This window comes from Leopardus geoffroyi, chromosome B2, assembly GCF_018350155.1.
Source record: "Leopardus geoffroyi isolate Oge1 chromosome B2, O.geoffroyi_Oge1_pat1.0, whole genome shotgun sequence".
In the NCBI taxonomy this organism is placed as follows: Eukaryota; Metazoa; Chordata; class Mammalia; order Carnivora; family Felidae; genus Leopardus; species Leopardus geoffroyi.
Window position 1 is genome coordinate 45,933,836 of NC_059332.1, and position 21,085 is coordinate 45,954,920.

The following is a 21,085-nucleotide window of genomic DNA, read 5'->3' on the forward strand; positions in this document are numbered from 1 at the left end:
CTTTGGAATATAACAAATTGATTAAGACATCATACTTCTGGCCAGTCAATACCAGGTTAAGGAATTATAGGAGAGGATGAAGTTGTTTATTTAGCTAGAGAGCTCCCATGGAGGTAATTTACCTGGTGGGGAAATGGTGTGATTGTTGCTGTCAAGGCAAATGCTCTCTCCTTTGGGACCTCAGAGGCTGAGGCTCGGGGGAAATAGCATTTGCCCCTTATCCTCTCATCCGTTGCAAAATTGCTGGATAGGACGGTGGGATCTTCTGGTCTAAGGTCCCTCAGTGTTTCTCAATTTGGTTATCCCTGCATTCATTCATACAAAGACTTCGAAAGTACCAATGCTCGGGCCCTTTCCCCAGAGATTCAAATTCAGTGGTCTGGGGAGGGGCCCATGGCACCATAAAATTGGAAAGTTCCTGAATTGTTTCTTTGGAGAATCACTGAGCTATAGCAAGTGAAAAGCTGTAACAATTACTTCATAATAGGATAAGCCACAAGGAACTCTTAGAAGCTTAATCTTGGATGTGGTCCTTAACAAAGTGTTTCACAGCATTTTGGAGTTGGTCTACAAATAAATCAGGTCCTTCTAATTTTCATCCAGGGTTTTTCTTGGGACACCTCCTCCCCTGGAACTTGTTGACCTATATTTGTATCTTGTTTTCATAAGTGCATATACTTACAAAAGAGACATCTTAAATCATGGAAGAAAATGCTCTTTTCCTATAGCTTCTATTGACAAGCCAGAATATTTTGCTTTCTTCCTTAAGCCTATTAAAGATAGTAAAAATCAGTTCCAAAAACTCTGCCCCAGAAGCACTCTAAAAATAACAATATAAATGAACAATTAAGTAAATTATGTCGCAGTCACTTGCCAGACTTTTGAACAACCGATAAAATTATAATTACGAAAATGCTTGTGAAAAAATGAAAATAAATAGAATCAAAAAAGACATATACCATATATGACAACTGTGTATTTTATAGTTAAAGACTAGAAATAAATTGTGTATAGAATTGGTGAGTGGGATTGTGAGAGATTTTTCACTTGGTTTCCTAATCTTTCCTTGGTGTTGTTATAATGTTGATTTATATTTAAAAATACCTATAATTTATTAAGAAACTACCAGGTACCAGAAATTTTGAAACTCTACAGAAAGGATATTAATAATACAATTTTTAACAGAAAAATTGAAGGACAAAGACATTAAGTAGCATGTCTGAGTCATAGAGCTAGTAAATGACAAGATCGGATTCAAAGGTTTGTCAGTTTCTTTTTTTATTACCCTCTTCATCATTATTTAAAAATTTTAAATGAGGGACTCAATCAATAAGACCCCTACCTCCCACCTCAATAAAAACATTTGTTACTTTAGGTTAAATGGACTGGATTGTCCATGCTTATATGTTTAACATCATCAGTAAGTTTTCTGGATACTAAGTTGAGGGAAAGATGAAAAGTGAGAATTTCTTATCAGTTTAGTTATCAATTAACGAAATATTCTTCTATCATGAAAAAGTCAAGGAGGATAACATCAAATTAATAAACAACTTTTTGAGGGGCATCTGGGTGGATCAGTCAGTTGAGTGTCAGACTTTGCTCAGGTCATGATCTCACAGTTCGTGGGTTCAAGCCCCGTGTTGAGTCTGGAGTCTGTTTTGGATTCTGTGTTTCCCTCTCTCTCTGCCCCTTCCCTCCTCACATTGTCTCTCTCTCCCTCTCAAAAAATAAATAAACATTAAGACATTTTTTTTTTCAACGTTTATTTATTTTTGGGACAGAGAGAGACAGAGCATGAACGGGGGAAGGTCAGAGAGAGAGGGAGACACAGAATCGGAAACAGGCTCCAGGCTCTGAGCCATCAGCCCAGAGCCCGACGCGGGGCTCGAACTCACAGACCGCGAGATCGTGACCTGGCTGAAGTCGGACGCTTAACCAACTGTGCCACCTAGGCGCCCCAAGACATTTTTTTTGATTAAAAAAAACTTTTTGAGAGAAGTTAACTAGAAATATAAACTTGGATATTGTTTAGTAAGTTAAGATGTGATTAGTAACATACTGATAAGATGTGATTAGTTAATAAAAAAAAAAAAGTCTAAAGTTTCTCAGCTTAGAAAGGATCCAGTTCCTTAAAAATAATCCCCAAGGTAAAAAATGGCTGGAAAGAATGAGATGATAATAAACGTTAAGTTGCTAATACCAGTTTTATGTGTCATTCCCTTAGAGAGATATGCTCTATCTATGAAAAGGGGTCATTAAACTAGTTCAGACCCTGGGCTTCCCAGGGCCCTGGGAGCTCCAGCAGGGCACGTGTCTGTCTCTGCGGACACTTACTGGTGCCCCACCATCCCTGTCCTCATGCTCCATTACTCAGGCTGTGCCTCCCCCCCCCCAGGAATTTGCCCTAAAGAGATTATCCCACAAACTGCACTGTGCAGGAAGATCTAGTTCCTGGGAAGAGAGAAATGAAAAGCTAGAATTTTCTCACATTTCTTTTTTTTTTTTTTTTTTTTAATTTTTTTTTCAACGTTTATTCATTTTTGGGACAGAGAGAGACAGAGCATGAACGGGGAAGGGGCAGAGAGAGAGGGAGACACAGAATCGGAAACAGGCTCCAGGCTCTGAGCCATCAGCCCAGATCCTGACGCGGGGCTCGAACTCACGGACCGCGAGATCGTGACCTGGCTGAAGTCGGACGCCTAACCGACTACGCCACCCAGGCGCCCCTTCTCACATTTCTTTTAAGCTAGAAGTGTGAATCAGATATGATCCCTGCCCTTAAAAGTCTTATAGTCTTGAAGGAGAATAAGACAGATTCTAAATAGCACATATATTCCTTTGTGCTGTTATACGCATGTTTAATAACATGCTTCACCTCGGTTTCTAATGCAACATTTCATTCATGGAAGGGTAACCTATCCTGTCTAGGAGTTCATATTTTGGTTTGCTAATATTCCCATGCAACAGATTTTCACTAATTTACATCCATCATCTATTTTCTTTCATTAAAATTTTTTTCTTGTGCATAAGTATTTTTTATCTTAAAATATAAAACAAAGGACTGCTGAATGGAATCTTTAGCTTGTAGACTCTTTGGATAAGTTTCTTTTCCTCATTCAATTTTCATTTCACTAGTAAATAAACACTTGGAACTATTAAAACAGTAAGTGTAACTTGGGTTTCCTATGGACGGAATATACACATAAGGTTGTAGTACAAGAGCTTAAATTTCACCTGCTTGTATCTTCACTTTAAGATGGGAACTCTGGAGGTGCCTGGGTGGCTCAGTCAGTTGGGCGTCCGACTTCGGCTCAAGTCATGATCTCATGGTCCGTGAGTTCGAGCCCCGCGTCGGGCTCTGTGCCGACAGCTCGGAGCCTGGAGACTGTTTCGGATTCTGTGTCTCCCTCTCTCTGACCCTCCCCCGTTCATGCTCTGTCTCTCTCTGTCTCAAAAATAAATAAACGTTAAAAAAAAAAAATTTAAGATGGGAACTCTGGCCCCTGAAAACTTTTACCCTTACATTTCTGGGAGTCTTTCTGCTCTCTTTATTATTTCCCAAAACACTTTCCATGGTCTTCCTCTCCAGTCCCCTGGTTGATTGCCATTAACGTGAGCTAGCACTGGCACTGGTCCTGACTCTCTGAAGTTGGTGCTGTGGTCTTCAGATGTGATTCTGTGAATTCTCTTACTGCTAGGTTGCCACATAAAATACGTGGCACCCAGTTAAATCTGAATTTCAGATAAGTAAAGAATGCAATATATAGGATGCATTTCTACTAAAAAATTATCCTTTGTTTATCCAAAATTCAAACTTAACTTGGTGCCTCGTATTTTTACTTGCTAAATCTGACAGCCCTACCTTGTGCCCAAGCCATACCATGCTTCCTGCAGTCTCTCGTGAGCTAAAGTCACATGTGTGCTATATACAGGTGGGGAAAATGGCTCTCTTTTCCTCTTCTGATGGCCTTTTGTCTCTTTATTATTTTTAAGTTCATTTATGAGACTGATTTACTTTGAGAGAGAGAGAAAGCATGAGTGAGGGAGGGCAGAGAGAGAGGGAAAGAGAGAATCCCAGGCAGGCTCTGCTCCATCAGTGCAGAGCTCCACGTGGGGCTCAAACCCATGAACCACGAAATCATGACCTGATCTGAAGTTGGACACTTAACCAACTGAGCCACCCAGGCGTCCCAGCCTTTTGTCTCTTTAGCCCAACATTGCTTGTGCCATCTTAAGACCACTCACAGGAACAGCTTTCAGTGTCTTTCTGTGGCCATCTATCTTCGGGGTTTAGACAGCCTTAGAATGTCAGACTCACTGTGGCGGGCTTTTTTTCCCCTGTTCTCTTAGACATTTCCCCCAATGGCTTGTCCCACAGACCTCCTTATTGGCTAGCTCCTCCCAGACAAGTCAATTTACGTAATGAAGGCTACCAGCTCTCTTGGTTCATGAGGCACATACAGTTTTATTTCATCAAATACTTTCAACAAATAATAAAACTTATGATTAAGGAAACTGCCTTCAAAGTACCTCTAACGTGCGTGGAAGTGTTTCCTACCTTTGGAAGCACTTAGGGAAGCTCTGTGGAAAAAGTGGCTTTGGGGCTTCAGCTTTTAAGAAATGTGTCTGAATTTGACAGTGTGAAAGAAATTCCAAGCAAATGTAACAGTATGAGTGGAGGTAAGAAGACAGGAAAGTTCACGGTTGGCTTACTTTGGTTTGGTGACAGCGTAGGATGTACAGCAACTGGAAACTATAAGGAAAGTTGGTGCCCTGGACAAGGAAAGTTCTCCATGGCCGTGGTCAGGAGTTTGTAATTTCTTCTCCAGGCAATGGGAAGCGCTTGCAAGATTTGGTTAGAAGAAAAATACAATCAAGAGATGCTTATAGTCCTGTTACACAGGCTACATTCCAAGTGTGAGCAATTATAGGAGAGAGATTAGTTTATCACATAAATAAAGTAGGTAAGGAGTAATGAAGTCCCAAGGGAGGGACAGGAGAAAGAAAAGGAAAAACAGAAATTTGAAAGAGACCTTGGTCTGAAAACTTGGTAATCATTTTAATCAGCAGAGTTTTGTTTTGTTTTTGTGGGTTTTTTGTTTTTTGTTTTTTGTTTTTTAAATTCCCAATGCCCATGCCACTTTGAGACTAATTAAATCAAAATCTCTGGAGATGAGACCCCCATATCAGTATTGTCAAATCTCCCCTCGTGATTCCAACACTCAGCCAAGACCGATCACCACTATTGCAGAGCAGGAGTTCTTTCACTTCTGTAGGAATCAGAGTCACCAAAGGGCTTGTTGGGCACCATTGCCAGAGTTACCAGATCTGGAATGAGGTCTGAGAATTCGCATCTTGAACAAGTTCCTAGGTGGTGTGGGTGCCGTTGGTCCAAGGACCATGCTAGCAGGACTTCTGCGGTGGAATGATCAGGACCTAACAATTAATTAGCAATTACTATGTATATGTCTTGGCTGGTTGGGGGGAGGGGGAGAAAGAGTTAATTACAGGTGACTGAGATTCGGAGCTTGAGTAAATGGCAGCATAGAGGTGCTATTCAACAGTCATAGACAGTGGAAGAAAATAGATGTTGGGCTTGAATGAGAGAGAATATGGAGAGAAAAGACAACGAAAAAGAGTGTTTTATGGGGGGCCATTATAAAATGGGAACAGTAAGAAGAGGGAGCCAGTAAGAAGTAGAGAACCATCAGAGACACAGAAGGAGAACGAGAATGTCACAAACACCTAGCAGGGAGAAAGTGGTCAAGGCTAGCTCTGCTAAGAACATCACAAAAATGTAACCTCTGAGATACTTCCAAACCCAGTGAACGCAGAGAACCAAGGTCCCACATTTTCCTTATCTGCTCTTTACTATCCTTAGCAAAGAGAGGTCAGAATGATAACCCTGGAGGCAGCTTAAGGTCTTTAGTGCAAAAAACAGAGGGATCTGCACTTACTAAGGAAATAAGGATGACGACCATATGACAGAAAGATTTTCAGCTTTGAGGGTTGAAACAAAAAGGGCTTTTCACCTAATCTGGCTAAGGGCAGAGTATCAGTGCTCATGGAGTTAAGCCCCTAGCAGCTGTTAAGAATTTACAATGAACCCGGTGCTGTTCTAATGCCGTATACAGCTCCTGCTCACAGTGGGGTTCATGGATCAGTGGCATCGGCATCACTTGCTAGAAATGCAGACTTTCATCCACACCAGACCTCCTGGAACTGAATCTGTATTTTTGAAAATATCCCCAGGTAACATTTAGAGCTTGAGGTAACAATTAGAGCTTGAGAAGCACTGCTTTTAGGTATCATGAACTCATTTAGTCTTCTCAGTGCTATGAGGTAGGGACTATGAGGAGGGAGCTGAGTTCTGAAGAGGTTACAACATTTGTACAAAGTCATACAACTAACGGGGCAGAGCAAAGATCTACACCCAGATAATCTAGATCCATAGACCTGGATCTGACTTGTGTTACATCAATGCTCAAGAAACTCATACAATGTCCCTTCCCATCGTCGCCGTACCTTCCACCGCAGTGGCTCTTATCCAATGCTTCTAAGGTGCCTGTCGTCCCCTTTGTTCTCTTGTGTGTACCATCCAAGCCATGCTCGTTAACCTCCTCACCCCTTAGATCTCAGCTCATCGTCACCTCCTCAGAAGGCAGCAGTATCCAACACCCCAAGACTTGGTATTCCACTCTCACAGTGCCATTTTTCTTCCATGATAATCTGTAGATGTGAATTCGTGTGATTTTTGCCTTTTTTGCCAGGCTTAAGCACCTGGAGGGCAAACGCACATCTGTTTTGTACCTCATGGAATTGCCAGGGACCAAGATGGAGCCTGGCACAGAGTCGACACAATCATTACCTAGATGAGTGTGCACAGGAATGACTTTCAAATCAAATGTGCACCTTCCCCACATTAGCGTGAACTATTGTGCCAATCAGAACTGAATACTCTTGGGGGCGCCTGAGTGGCTCAGTTGGTTAAGCGTCCAGTTCTTTGTTTTGGCTCACGTCATGATCTCACAGTTTGTGAGTTGGAGCCCTGCATCTGGCTCTGCTCTGACAGTGTGGAGCCTGCTTGGGATTCTCTCTCTCTCTCTCTCTCTCTCTCTCTCTCTCTCTCTCTGCCTCTCCCCTGCTCCCTGCTCGTGCTGTCTGTCTCTCTCAAAATAAATAAATAAACTTAAAAAAAAAAAGAATACACTCTCCCTCCAGGTAATTAAGAAACCTCGTGAGGTGAAAGAACAGACTTGAACATTCAAAAGAAGTGTAAGCTTTGAGGCTGAACCTGATCCATCCAGGCAAGCCTCCACCTGCCACAAACATTCAGGACCTCCTGAGGCTATGAGAACCCTGTGTATGTACAACCACTTTCCAGAATCCAGAGCCAGTAAGTACTCTGCCTTCACCCTTTGAGGCAGCGGAGGAAAGTCAGAGTGGCCCACGTGAGCCCTCCCCGTATTGGCAGGGTAGCTCTGGAGGGAAAACATTGGCTCTTCTAACACAAATCCTACAACGAAACAGAGTCCATTCATTCTGAGTGCTGCTCATCAGGTACCTTTCAGAGGTCCCGAGTTTCTCTGAATGACAGAGAATAGGCCTTGATTTCAGTGAATGGCTCTGCCATAATAATCGTGAGAAAAGCACGGATTGCAACGTCACTTTAAAAATACGCCCCACTGTAATTTCGTGTCTCATTTTCCCAAATACTCTTGCTCCTATGGATAGTTCCTATACCTTGTGTTCTCATATTATATTAACATAATTAGGCTAACTAGGCCTTAATGTTGCCACTCTCGTGAAAAAAAAAAAACTGCAAAGGGCCTTGAGAAAAATGCTGCTGATGTTTTTTTCTTAAAGAGATGGTTAGATTTAATTTCAACATTTTTGGAAAATATTGAACGACAGTAATCAGCTTTAAGCTTAACCAGGTGACAGTTCCCAACGACAGCTGATACGGACGAGGGTTTCTCCATGCGGAAGAGCTGCTTGCTAATTCTCCAGGCATTTCCTCAACATCTCTATCACGTGCCTGAATGATATGGCTATAGGCTCAACTACTCAATTTTCTTAGGGTGTTCTTGGTCTGAATTGACACGTTATTTCAAGCTCAGCCATGAATGAGGAATCCAGAGGTCCACCTTGTGTCTTAGACCCGAGCTTTTCAAATGCTCAAATGCATGAATCACCTAGGGGCTTTGTTAAAATGCAGACTCCTGTCAGGTGAGATGCGGGAATTTGCATTTCTAATAATGTCCCAGGTGATACTGATGCTGCCTGTCCATATGTAACACTTTAGGGAACAAGGTCTTAGAAAACAAAATGAAATTGATTTTGTTATTTACAATGCAACTTGGCACCCTTTTTAACCAGAAGCATTGCCTAAACGTTTCTGCGTGCCAGGGCTGGGATAAATGTAACCCTATCGACCAGCACAGGGGCAGAAACAATCCAGAGAAATGAGTTACTCCCAGGATTCCACCCTGGGGAGGGGGCCCCAAGGTGATCTGTTTGACTTAGGGAAGAAACAGACTTGCTGTTCAACCTAGAGCCGTCTTACACAAATCTAGAGTCTAGGAATTTCCAGACTCCTTTTTTAAAAATATTTATACCGAGCACATACAGAAGTGCTTGGAAGTATCTAGAATAGGCTTGAACATATGCTGATGACTCTAAAATTGAATTAAAAGCAATGTGGTCCAATAATGATGTAACAGCTATTGGGTTAAAATGGAAAATACTCTCCAAACACAATGTATTTTGAAACGCAAAATATAATAGCTTGTTTCAGTTAAATAATGTCTATAATAGAAAAAGCTGAGAAAATAACTGTTAGAGCTTGTCATTGCTTAAAGTGGCATGAGAGGCAAAGGAGTGGTTTCTTTTGGAGGGGGGAGTGGCCTTAGTTCTTCCTGCACTCCCACCATGTTGTGTCTCTTTGACTTCTTTTCTCCACCCTTACCCCAAGCTCTTGGTGGTCCTGCACCACTGAGGGAAACACCAGCAGATCAACTGAGAGTAAGAAAAGAAGAATGGAGAGAACCATTTCTGTTCCTTTTTTTTTTTTTAAACCATCTCTTAATCCTTGAATTTCAAACATGAAGAGAGTATAAATAAAATTATGAAAATTATTTACTTTAGTTAAAAATAGGTCTTTGTTGAAGCCAAGGAGAAGGAGATAGCTCCCCCATCAAGCAAGTCTTTTGCCCATTTGGATGCTTAGTGTTGGAGGAGGTCATTAAGAGGACATGACCTCTGATTGACCCATAAGCTTGACCTGGGTAATCAGAGGCTCCTGACCTCTTCCCCTGGCCTTGCAATATACATACTGTCCATTATTCTCACAGTGAGAGATGTTTTCAAGGATGCAGCCCTGAGAAAGCAATGTGTTGTTGAGACCATCTGGATGGTGTATGTAACTGAACACAGGCTTCTATACAGACTTTTAAGATTCTCACAGGCAGGTATAGAGATCTACTCATCTTGTGGCTGCCCAGGAAAAGCCTCATATAGAAGTTCTCTTGCTCATTAAACCTTGACACCTACCAATCTAGGATGGCCTGCTTCTTTCTTTGGTCTCTCTTTGCCTTCTTTGTATGGAGGAACAGTTTTATTTTATTTTATTTTTTAATGTTTATTTGTCTTTGAGAGAGAGAGAGAGAGACAGAGCATGAGTGGGAAAGGGGCAGAGAGAGGGAGACACAGAATTTGAAGCAGGCTCCAGGCTCTGAGCTCGACACAGAGCCCAACATGGGGCTCAAACCCACAAACCATGAGATCATGACCTGAGCCAAAGTCTGGTGCTTAACTGACTGAGCCACCCAGGCACCCCATATTTTATTTTATTTTTTAAGTTTATTTATTGTTGAGAGAGAGAGAGAGACTGCAAACAGGGAAGGGGCAGAGAGAGACAGAGAGACAATCCCAAGCAGGCTCTGCACTGACAGTGCCCATATGGGGCTCGAACTCCCCAACCGTAACATCACGACCTGAGCTGAGATCAACGGTCTGATGCTCAACTAAGCCACCCAGGTGCCCTGTGTACAAGGAACAGTTTTTAAACCAGTCAGAAAAATTTAATAAACCAACTTATCCTGACTCGGTGGCTAGGAAATATATATATACAATAACTTCATTAGGAAACCGCGATTACCACTATTGAACAGCATAGTTCAGATCTAACCAAACACACCTACTTTATTCCACAGGAAAAATATTCTAGAATATATTCCCAAATCCACCGTAATGATAGTCATCTACTACCTAGTGGAACGTTACATCAGAATGCTGGAACTTGAAGTCCAGATTGGTGATGGGATTTGTCCATTAACACACAACTGATCTTTAAAGAACTGGGCTTAGAACTTAGAGCTCCTGAACATTTCCCAATTTACTCCCCATTGTCTTATCCCAACCTATATCATCAATTATTTTTCCTGATGCCAATTTAAGACAAAAACACCCAAGCTTGTCTGGGAAAAAATACCCTGTCTGAAAACCGTAGACCACACTGTAGGTTTCCCACTTGCAGTTGATCATGGAGCCTCGCCATGGTTTGTTTTGAGTTGACGTGAAATGATATTAAAGATGAAATCATTGGCCAGTGAGACATTTGCTAAACAATTTGCAGCAGGTTCCTCGGTCAGCATACAGTAGGGGTTTGCCCAGACTGGAAGTTTCACTCCCTTATGGATGAATAAGAGAAGTGAAGCTTCTTTTCCCCATCTTATGAACTAGTGGATCTGAGTGAGCCAGCGGACAACTGTGAAAGATCAATAGTGGTCTTTTAATGCAGATCTGAGATGACTTGGGAATTATGGCACGAGATTTTTCTTAGACAAAGGCCTGTTGTTACAAAGAATGGCGCAGAGCGTGATGGGACCTAATGTAGTATTGTGATTAAGAATTCAGTACGGACACCTGTATTCAAATCCCAGCTCCAACATGTACTATCTCAGGGACCTTAACGACATTTAACCTGGTCGTTAGCTTCCTTACCTATAAAATGACAATAAAAATACTCCCCTGACTCACAAACTTGTAACAATAATATGCTATGTATAAAGCACAATAAATCTGAACATTCAGTAAGTAGCAATGTTTTCCCCCATCAAGAGACAGAATCAGGAAGGTAAGCTTAAATCAAAATATCCTGAGAGAAGACTCTGACATGGATGTCTTACAAGATTTTAGAATAAATTAGGGAAAGAGGTCTGGAAGAACCAAACTTTCTTGGAAATCTCTAAAATAATGTTGGTCCTCACTTTCCATGTTGGCTTAGGTTGCCCTTCCATTGAGTCTGGAATGAAATAATCAATGGCAATATCTTCCAAACCTGGAAATGTCCCCACAGAAGTGCTGTCCTTTATTAAGAAACAGGGAGATCTTTCTTTGCTCCTGTTCTTAAATATGGTATATTGAAGCACATACACTTCAGTTCAACATCTATTCATAGGTGTGGGATTAATGAAATTTAGTGGGAAGGACAGGCTGCAGGGGAATCAAATCTGCTTCATTTCTTTCTCACCATTTGCTATGGACCCCATTTGCCTGCTTCTTCTTTTTACTTGTGCATTTTACTGTGGCCAGAGTAAAGATCTTGGAGTCCAGAGTGGTCCTTGTTTAAGGATTTTGAGCACCTGATTCATTTTATTCAAGAGACTGGGTTCAGCAATATGTTATGTATTTAACTTAGAAATTCAGTCTAGCCACATTGTATTAACTTATACAATATGTAGTTTACTAGGTGGGGGAAAAAAAAAGGTCTCTAAACTATTGGGGCCAAAAACACTTTATAGAAATCTGGAGAATGTAGAGACTACCTTTAAAAATAAAATTATGCCACAGAGGTATGAAAAGTGATGATAATTTTGTGATATTACAGTACAAACGTACAAACTAATCAACAGAGTAATCAATGATGTGAATACTATCTATAAAGAACTGAATTAGGTTGGGGGGAACGTAAATAGCATAGAAGGAATATAAGACATGACTTCGTGCCTCATCTGGAGTATGATAACGGATATAATAATATAAAGATTTTAATTAGAGACAGCCTTATAGAGTTCCTATCATGGCAGGTGTAAGAATTGCAGATTTGGGCACCTTTTCCACACAGTTTTTGAAAATGTGTATGTTTCATTTCTTCTATAGTATTCTAAGCTGACTCCTGCTTTTTTCATACCAGCTTTATCTGAGACTCCGTTACCAGCCAACTTTCCATGTCTCTGCTTCTCTGGATCACCTTGGCAAGATAATCGTGTTTATCAAAAGTTCTAAACCATTCTGTGCTCAGGACTACTTGGGTGTCTTCGTGATATTTGGAAGATGTCCTTCCAATGGTCAGAACTGTTTCTGGTCGCTTCTTTCTGTCAATTGGTGTTTCTACATCTTCAGACTATTTCTGAGAACTGACCTGCTGCTTCTTCCGTGTCAAGAGATTGCCAATCCCTGCTCAAATTGTCCAGCCAGTGCTATTTATTTTGCATTTTCCCACAACTCCTGCTTCCCTGCCTATCAATGGCATCTTCCACCATGAAAATTTTCCATATTGAGTTGGGAAGAGAGGTGACCCAAGTATGACAGAGGAAAGCAAAATGAATTAGAGGGCCATAAAAGGTAAGTACAAAATTTCCCCTCAAATTGCATACACCAGAAGTTCTCAAACTTTACCATGCATCAACATCCCAGGGACACTTCTTGAGAACCACTGCCACATGTGAATCAAAATCATCTCCAAATAACATGTAATCAAAACAAGAGGCCATCTCATTTTGCTCTGTGACAAGGAGCCCTTAACCTAGACATCTTTGGAGACCTTTGATAGGATTCGAGCTCTCCACGGCACTCCACAAATTATATTTTATATTACATTAGCATGTGTGAGATTGCATCTGGATGCTTGAGAGGACCCACTGCTCTCAGAAGACACTCAAAGGATGCATTTTCCCAAACATTATCTTCTATAACTCCCACTGATGCCATGCAGTGAGAGTCAAGCCAGCACATGTGTGGAAGCGTTGACATTAGAACAGAGCAGAATAGGGCTTTACAGTTTATAGAGCCAAGGTGTAATTTTCCTGTTCTTTTTATGGTTAATAGAATAATTCTATTAATACTATTACACTGGCCTTTGTAATCAATTATTCCATTCTTTCATGATTATACACTGACTCCTACCAAGATGTAGATCCACCAGTCAATCAGCCAAAAAGTTTAGATGGAGCGCCAATGATAGGCCTAGTATGGTGTTGGCTCAGTGAGGAACCCAAAGATTGCAGAATCCCTGCTCACAGGCAACTCTCGGTGAGGATACTGACATGCACTACTTGTAAGCCCTGTGAGAATAAGAACCTTGTTTTTCTGACCCCAAATTCTGTCTCATGTGCCTACAAGAGCCCCTAGCAAATCACAGGAGCACAGCTAAATATTAAATGAGTGAATTAAAGACCTCAGGGGTTTATACTGTAAATGTCATAATGATTTTGACGGATAAACAAAATATTCACAGTGGCTGATTGGCCAACGCTCTTACACCTGGAGAGTACTGCTGCATAAAGGAAATAAGGGACCCAATTAATAATGCACGTTAATAATCTGCAAACTTGCCTCCACAGGGAAAACAAATTGAAACTTAAATATGACACAGTTTCAAATGGCTTTTTACACCAGATGTCCGGCATAGGTAAGAACTCAGTTAAAAGATTAGGCTAGAAGATCACCTCTCCCTCCACTGCATCCTTTCCTGTAGCAAGTGATAATGTTGATGGCAAAGGATTCGGGTAACAAAAAGCATGCTGCCCAACCACATATATTCATCATGCTTCCTTCGATAAGTGTGAAGCAGGCAAGCCCTTCCTTACCTAGATTTCAAGCTGATGAATCATCTGTCTAGTTTCAGTAAACCCCAAGGGACTGCTCAGCTTTGTAAAGCTGAAACCCTGTCAGCCTCTGGATGCATTTAAACAAGGACAACGTGTTAAAAGGAGGCAGGTTATGAGGTTTCCTGAGGAATCCCTAGTTTCTAAGTGCACAAAACTCTCCTTCAATGCACAATAAAGAGCCTTTGTATCTAAAATAACCCGAGAAAGTTATTTTTAAATCGTGTATAGATGCTGACTATCTCAAATACATAAAGAGAAATATTAATGATATTCGGCCATCCATTTACCCAAACGAGGTCCCTCTTATTCCATTATTTCCATGGAAGCACACACATAGCCTTATACACGTTAGAAGAAAGAAAATTCCTCCTTCTTGGGAAACACCTGTCCTGGGAGTTCTCCGTTGTGCAGGTTCTGAGCACACACAGGGTCGAGCATACAAATGGTGCAGTGACTCTTTTGGAAGTCACATTTGTCCCTGAAACTTCAGTCACCTGGAGACTGCATGCCTCATTGCCTGCAGCAGCTCAATCCTGACAGTGTAGGATGAGTTTAGAAATCTCATTTGAGCAACAAAATTTGAATCGAGAGTTCAAACAGCATAATATGTTTAATGCTGAAATAATCTTTTTTTTTTTTTTTTTTTTTTTTTTTGCAACTTCTGCTGACTGTGGAATTTTTCTTTTTTCTTTGCTATTGGGCTATCATCTTGGTTTGGTTTGGATGTTGTGACGGGAAAGGAGGGTACCAGGACTCAGTCTACGGGAACATCTGTTACCTGCACATCCCCATTTTTACACATAGAACGTCTCTGCTTCTTTTGCTATGCTAACACACTTACGCATAATTCCTGAAATCCCTACTACATTCATATCCACTGCTTCCAGACACACACTCACAAGGCACCAAAACACAAAATCTCTACGTGTCAAAATCAAACCAGGCTGAAGATGTAAATAGGTGAACATGGCACCAGGTGGATGTGTAATCAGTAATAAGAAATACATCGAGCCCCATAATGAAAAGAAATCCCCCAAATCGTTTAGGATTCCCCCTCCCCCTTCCATTCACTGATTTATTAACCCTGAACAAAGATGTAATTGCAGGGTCTCAGAAACAACTTTTTTTTTTCCATTTTTTTTTTCATTTTTTGGCATTTGTTTTGTTTGGCTTTGAATTTCTTAATATCTAGTCGTACCATTCATTGCCTGTTTTCTTCACTCAGTTGCCCATCTTTCCCCCCCCCCCCCCCCCCCCCCAAAATGAAAGAAGCATTAGCTTCTGAGTCTTAAGGATGAGACCTCTGCATTTTCTTTGCTTGTTTAGGGCAAGAAATGAAGTGCTGCCTCTTTAATTGGCAGAAGCATGCAGGAGGAGCGTACCTTTAATTTAGTGCTGGGATACCTCACTTGCACCCTGGCTGTTGTCTTATTGGAGACGGCAGCCTGCCTGAGATCCTCTAGCACTGAAATAATATCATCCAGCACGCATTTCTTATCCTGATTTTTCAACACACACAGATGGGAAAAAGTATAATTATAGCCCTTGTGGTTCACCTTCATTTCCAGCACGGCTCGGTGGGTCTGCAGGATCCCCTCAGCCTGGAGCAAAATATTGTCCCCGGGTGGGGAGAGGAGGATCACCCTGCCATACCTCCCAGGGGTGTGTAAGTCCGAATAGAGCTGGCTTTTGGACTGGTCCAGGGGGAAAAGGCTGCTGGCCAGGCTGCGCTCGATCTTGGCCAGGCTGTGGCTGGGAGCGACCAGGCGCTCCAGGTCGCCCTCGGGCTGGAAGCGGTTGAGCGCGCTGAGGCCGAAGGTGATGGTCAGGACTGCGGGCACGGTGAGGAAAAAGACCGGGTGCCGGCTCACGCACAAGCCCAGCCTGTGGCAGCACGACTGGAGCCCTCTGCGAAGCACCTGCCGCAGCATCCTCCACCAGATCCAGCTCGCAGGCGCTCCCGGCCGTCTTAAAAAGCACATGTGACATGTGTAAGCGCCGGGCCACCCCCCCCCCCCGCTCCCCCATCCCACCCCCCTCCGGGCCAGCCCCCCTCCCCAGCACCGCCGCGTCCCCACCCCTCCGCGCTCACCCCCAACCACTCCGCCTGGTCTTTCCCCGGCCCCACCTCCATGCGCTCCTACTACTCTTTCAAACACTGCAGCAAGTTGCAGCAAGGCGGGCAAATATCGACAGCGCGCTGCGGGGGCACCGCGGGGCCCACCCCTACCCGGCCTCCCCGCGCCCTCGCCGCCTCCCGCGCCCCTCTCACCGCATGAGCAGCGTTCCCTCGGTCTAGCCCTTCATCTCGGTGCTGCAGTCCCCCGGCCTCCCTCGCTGGAGGTGGTTCCGTGCGGAGCGTCCCACAGATGTGGATTTCCTCTCCGTCCTGATGGGGTTTGGTGCCTAACTGGAACCATGTGCCTCGGTGTTGTAAGAAGCAGACATGTGCCCCAAAAGGGGCGGAGGGGGGCGGGGAGGAGAGAGACTAGAAGGGAGGGAGCGAGGTGGGGGGGGGGGGCAGCTAAGCTTTTTTTTTAAGATGCTGGCAGTTATTTTTAGAGTTTTGTTTTCCCTCTTCCCTCCTGGCTGGAGTGAATGGAAGAGGAAACTGGTGAAGGTGCTGCTGGCCCATTGGAGCAAAGGCAATTAGAGCCTGCGGGGGGGGGGGACAGGGGGTGTACGGGGGGGGGGGGGGGGAGGTGTGGAGGGAGGGAGCTCGAGGGCTCCTGGAGGCCAGCAGCCGTTTTGCCCCTCCAGTTTCCCTGTGCCCTCGAAATCTGCTTTTCTGCCGAAGGAAAAAGAGAGCAGAGAGGATGATGCTGCATTTTTAACATACCACAAAGCATGCAAGGGATTTCCTTGCAACACCTTCCCGCCGTCATTCCAGACTAGTAGGCTGCAGCCGAGGGCTGCCAGAGACCCCATTTGTGGGTGGTGCGTTGGGGCTCTAGAGATCCCTTCCTTGATCTGGTGATTGGAGAGGAGGCATTTGCCAATAGCAGTCGCCTGTGGCTTGGTGTGTGTGTTTGTGTGTGTCGCGGGTTGGTAGTGAAGATCCACAGGCAGTGTGTAGTTTCCCATAAAATATTACGTTCACTTCCTGTACTTTTGAAGTTTAGGACAAAAAGTTCTTAGTTTCTGGTTTCAGTTCCCTTTCCCCATTTTCCCTTCCATCAGATTTATTCTGATATGAAGTAGACCCAGAGGCTGTCTAGTTTTCTCTTGTGAGTGGAATTACAGAAACAAACATTTTGGGACACCCATCACACAGGTTTTGCCTCAATAAAGAGGGTGACAGGGCTAGGAGGAAATACACTGGAGTCGTTTAATATGTAAAACAGTGAGTCTCCTTCACCACAGAGGAGAGAAAACTCCCACCAGGTACAATTCCTCCCTGACTACCTAACCCTGTAAAGATGAGAAACTCTCATCTGCAGATCCCATCAACTTCAAAAACTTTACTATTAGTAAGTAGATGTGTGTATTTTATTTTTTGCTGATTGGGCCTTTCACAAGGCCCAGTGTTCTGGAAAGAATGTGAAGAACGCTTGAAGACAAGTTCTAAATTTGGTTGTGAACTGGAGACCTGCTTTCCAAAGTTTCTGTTCTTTTTGCACTGACTTCATAGAGAAAATGGGGATTCAAAACATGATTCATTCACACTTTCTTAATCATAGTAAAATGACCCACTCTTCATCAGATACTTGAGATATGCCCACGTGTGCATACAAAAAAGCTGAAAAATCTCATCCTCTTAATAGATGAGTTTTGTTTTTCCTAGTGGAATCAGTTTTTCAGTTAGAAGACCAGAGAGACTGCAGGCAGCTCAGAAACAGGGGCAATGGTTAACTAAGGGCAACAGTTTAAAGGTGGTGTTATATAGAAGATAAAAAATTCCAGCCTTTAAAATTGAAATTGACCTTGAAGACCAGTCTGTTTGCAGCACCCCACCCCCTACCCCCAGGCCAATAGCTTCTATAATATCCCTGATGGTTCTCCACCCAGCCCTTGCTTCTGTATGAGATTTCTATTCTTCTATTCTATTCTATTCTATTCTATTCTATTCTATTCCATTCCATTCCATTCCATTCCATTCCATTTATTTAATGTTTTTATATCAGCATGGGTTTAGGGGTATTTATAAATATTTCTCTTGTGCTTGGATTAGAATTCAATACTTTGTTTCCTTTGTTGCTCAGATTGTTTCCACTTTGCCCATTGGGTGCTCTGTCCATTGGCTTCTGTCTTCCTTTGACATATCTCATTATTATTGGGTCCTTTAAAAAAAGTATTCCATATTTTCCAGCACTAAAAGATATTCCAGGCTTGTCTTGTATCTTTTCTGTCTGAGTATCAGCCATTTCTCGAGAAGCCCTGGTTTGTTTAGTAGACAATGGTATTAGAAACAAAGATCTGGGTGCTAAGTGTGCTGCTTGCTGTTGGGGTGTCATCACTTCTAAACCTTCTCCACCGACAACAAGGAAATACATGGGTGTGCAGATCTTCCTCAGCTGACAGTGAGGTGATGTCCTAAAAAACCCATGGTAAGTTGAAAATATTGCAAGTTCAAAATGCATTTAATACATACACCTAAACTACCAAAACCATAGCAAAGTCTAGCCTACCTTAAACGTGTTCAGAGCACTTACATTGGCCCGCAGTTGGACAAAGCCGTTTAACATAAAGCCTATTTTACGGTAAAGTGTTGAATATCTCATGTAAGTTATTGAATATGATATTGAAAGTGAAAAACTGGTTGAAGGCGTATGGGTTGTTTACCCTCCTGACTGCATGGTGACCTGGAATCTGTGGCTTAGTGTCGCTGCCTAGCATCAGGAGAGATGATCCTACTGCATGTGGCTTGCGAAATTCAGAGTATGGTTTCTACTGAATGCGCAACAACATAAAGTTGAAAAATTGTGTGTCAAGCCATTGTAAATTGGGGACTGTCTGTATACTAATCTGTGCATGTGTATATCTATAAATAGTTCTTTATTTAGCTCTTTGTATCTAGCTCTTTGTATCTAGCTCTTTGTATCTTTATTTAGCTCTTTGTATCTAAACATGGGTTTATATATGTCTCCAACCCTAATCTATTGCCACATGGGTCATTGAAGCCTCTTTCCCATGCTTACCTGTAACCTCCTTACCTGTCACTTCAACAGTGACAAATTGGCTCAGTGGCTGATCTTTAAATGATTTTTCAATAATAAAAACTTTATTTTTGGAAAAAAATTGAAGGAAAGAAGAAAATCATGGCTTCTTAGTTTTGATACTGTAAAAAGCTAAGGGCAAATAGTATTATGGGTTCATTAGAAAGATAAAGCATATGCTCAAAAGAAGGGGAATGTTAGCAATATTCCAGATTAACCTACAGGATATTAATTTGCACTAGAATATTAGTGGATATCAATCGCATGATAATTCTAGTAAACCTGATTGAAAATAAAGCTTAAAATAAATCTGAAAGTGGTGCATTTAGAGGCCAATCAGTTACAACACAAATATCTGTACTGGTTTGTTCATATAGGATTTGTCTTTTCTGATGTGTGTTGGTCAATATCAGTTTTCAAGACTTGGAACCAGGTTGGCATTTATCCACTTGGCCTTTTGTGGGTTAGGACACCAGAAGAACATGAATTTGGACCCAGAATAGCTGAGTTCTAGGCCAGCCCCTCACGTTACTTCCTGGGTGTTTTGAGCGAGACACCTCGGTCTCTGATCCTGTTTCCTTATCTATGAACTTGGATTATGTTCCTTACCCTCTTGTCACTTCATTCATAGCAACATTCACCAAAGCCCTGTAACTCTGTCGTATTAACTAGTGCTATAATACTCGTGATCATAACAAATAAGCCTCTAAATTTTAGCGGTGTAAAACAGTACAAGTTTATATCTTGTTCGAGGTGAACAGTCCATTATGGGTATTCCCGTTTTAGCAAGAAAAGGTAGACCTCAGTTCCACAAGTCATTCATCCATCTTCGACTCCTGACTTCCAAGGGCATTCCCGAGGGAGGCCATTTCCTGGCCAGTCAGCTAAACGTGGGAAAAGAGCCCGGAGGAGCCCGCTGGGGAGGCGTTTAAGGCTCAGTCTGGAATGGCATACGTTATTTCCTCTTACATCCTTAGATTAGAATTTAGTCACAAGAGAGGCTGAATAATGCAGTTTCACGCAGATCTCCTTCTCTGTCCCACAGGCAACTTGAGCAATGTTGGTTTTGGGAAAATGCTCTTTGAGCTTCTTCTGTGGTGGCTTTAAGGAGTCTGACCTCTTAGGCCTGTCGTGTCCAGGAAGGGCACATCTGAGAGATACAGTTTTAGAGGCAATGTTGGTCTTTATCATTTTGGATGTTTCCAGCAACTGGTTTAAACAATAAGGGCATTTCTTATCTAACTGTTAGGATGTCCTTGGAACCACAGTAGAGGGAACGGCCATCTCGCCAGCGCAACCCAACGAAAAGCCCCAGTAGCTGCCAGAACGAATCAGAGGTCAACCAATCACCAAGCCACAGCACGACCTGACGCGAAAAAGACCCACCCGGACCTAAACCCGGAACCGCTGCAGCTTAAAAACCCCACCCCACCACACCTGGGGGCGACTTCCCTGACTCCTCCCTCTCTCTCTCTCCCTGCGTCACGGAACCTCGCCCAAGACCTTAGTTCCCAAATAAAGCCTTTGACTGCTAAAATTTTTTAGCCTCTGACTCCTATCTTTACCCTGCCTTACGCCTGACCCTAACATTTGGTGCCGAAACCCAGGAGGGAGGTAGTAGCTCGCCCCCCTTGGCTGAGCTCCCTCCTCGCCAAGCCAGAGGCCAACACCCTACTCTCAAGCGCCTACAGGAGCCGGTAAGAAGGACAGACCCCTCCTTCCCTCCTCCAACTATGGCTGACACCCACGAGAGACGTCTGGCAAGTCAGTCTCCTTTCCTCCGCACGCCGCAAGGCCCCTTATTGCAGCGCGAGGGACGCCTCGCCCTGCTACGCCGATGGGGAGTAACGAGTCTAAACCGCCTCGATCTCTTACCCCCTCCAACGTCTGTTAAAAACTTCCGGCTCCTGGGCTTACGAGGCGAACTTCGCGGTAACCGGCTCATCCGCCTTCGCACTGTAGTCTGGCCTCAGTACAAATTAGATAATGATTCTCAATGGCCACCCGAGGGGTCTTTACAATACCAAGTCTTAACCG

At 43.0% G+C, this 21,085-nt stretch overlaps 1 protein-coding gene across 6 annotated transcripts in view; it reads right to left on the reverse strand.

The window, feature by feature from the left end:
- The window catches only part of PTCHD4 (patched domain containing 4), a 191,416-nt gene extending 172,513 nt beyond the window's left edge, over positions 1-18,903 (reverse strand). For 2 of the 6 annotated variants that reach the window (XM_045498484.1, XM_045498486.1), the window contains exon 1: positions 15,449-15,874. In XM_045498484.1, the coding sequence (XP_045354440.1) occupies positions 15,449-15,874 (426 nt within the window). Of the gene's footprint in view, positions 1-15,274; positions 15,875-16,164 lie in introns of those variants that run through there. The other 4 variants (XM_045498483.1, XM_045498482.1, XM_045498485.1 and 1 more) reach the window with 4 other exon arrangements.
- Between the last annotated feature and the right edge of the window lie 2,182 nt (positions 18,904-21,085).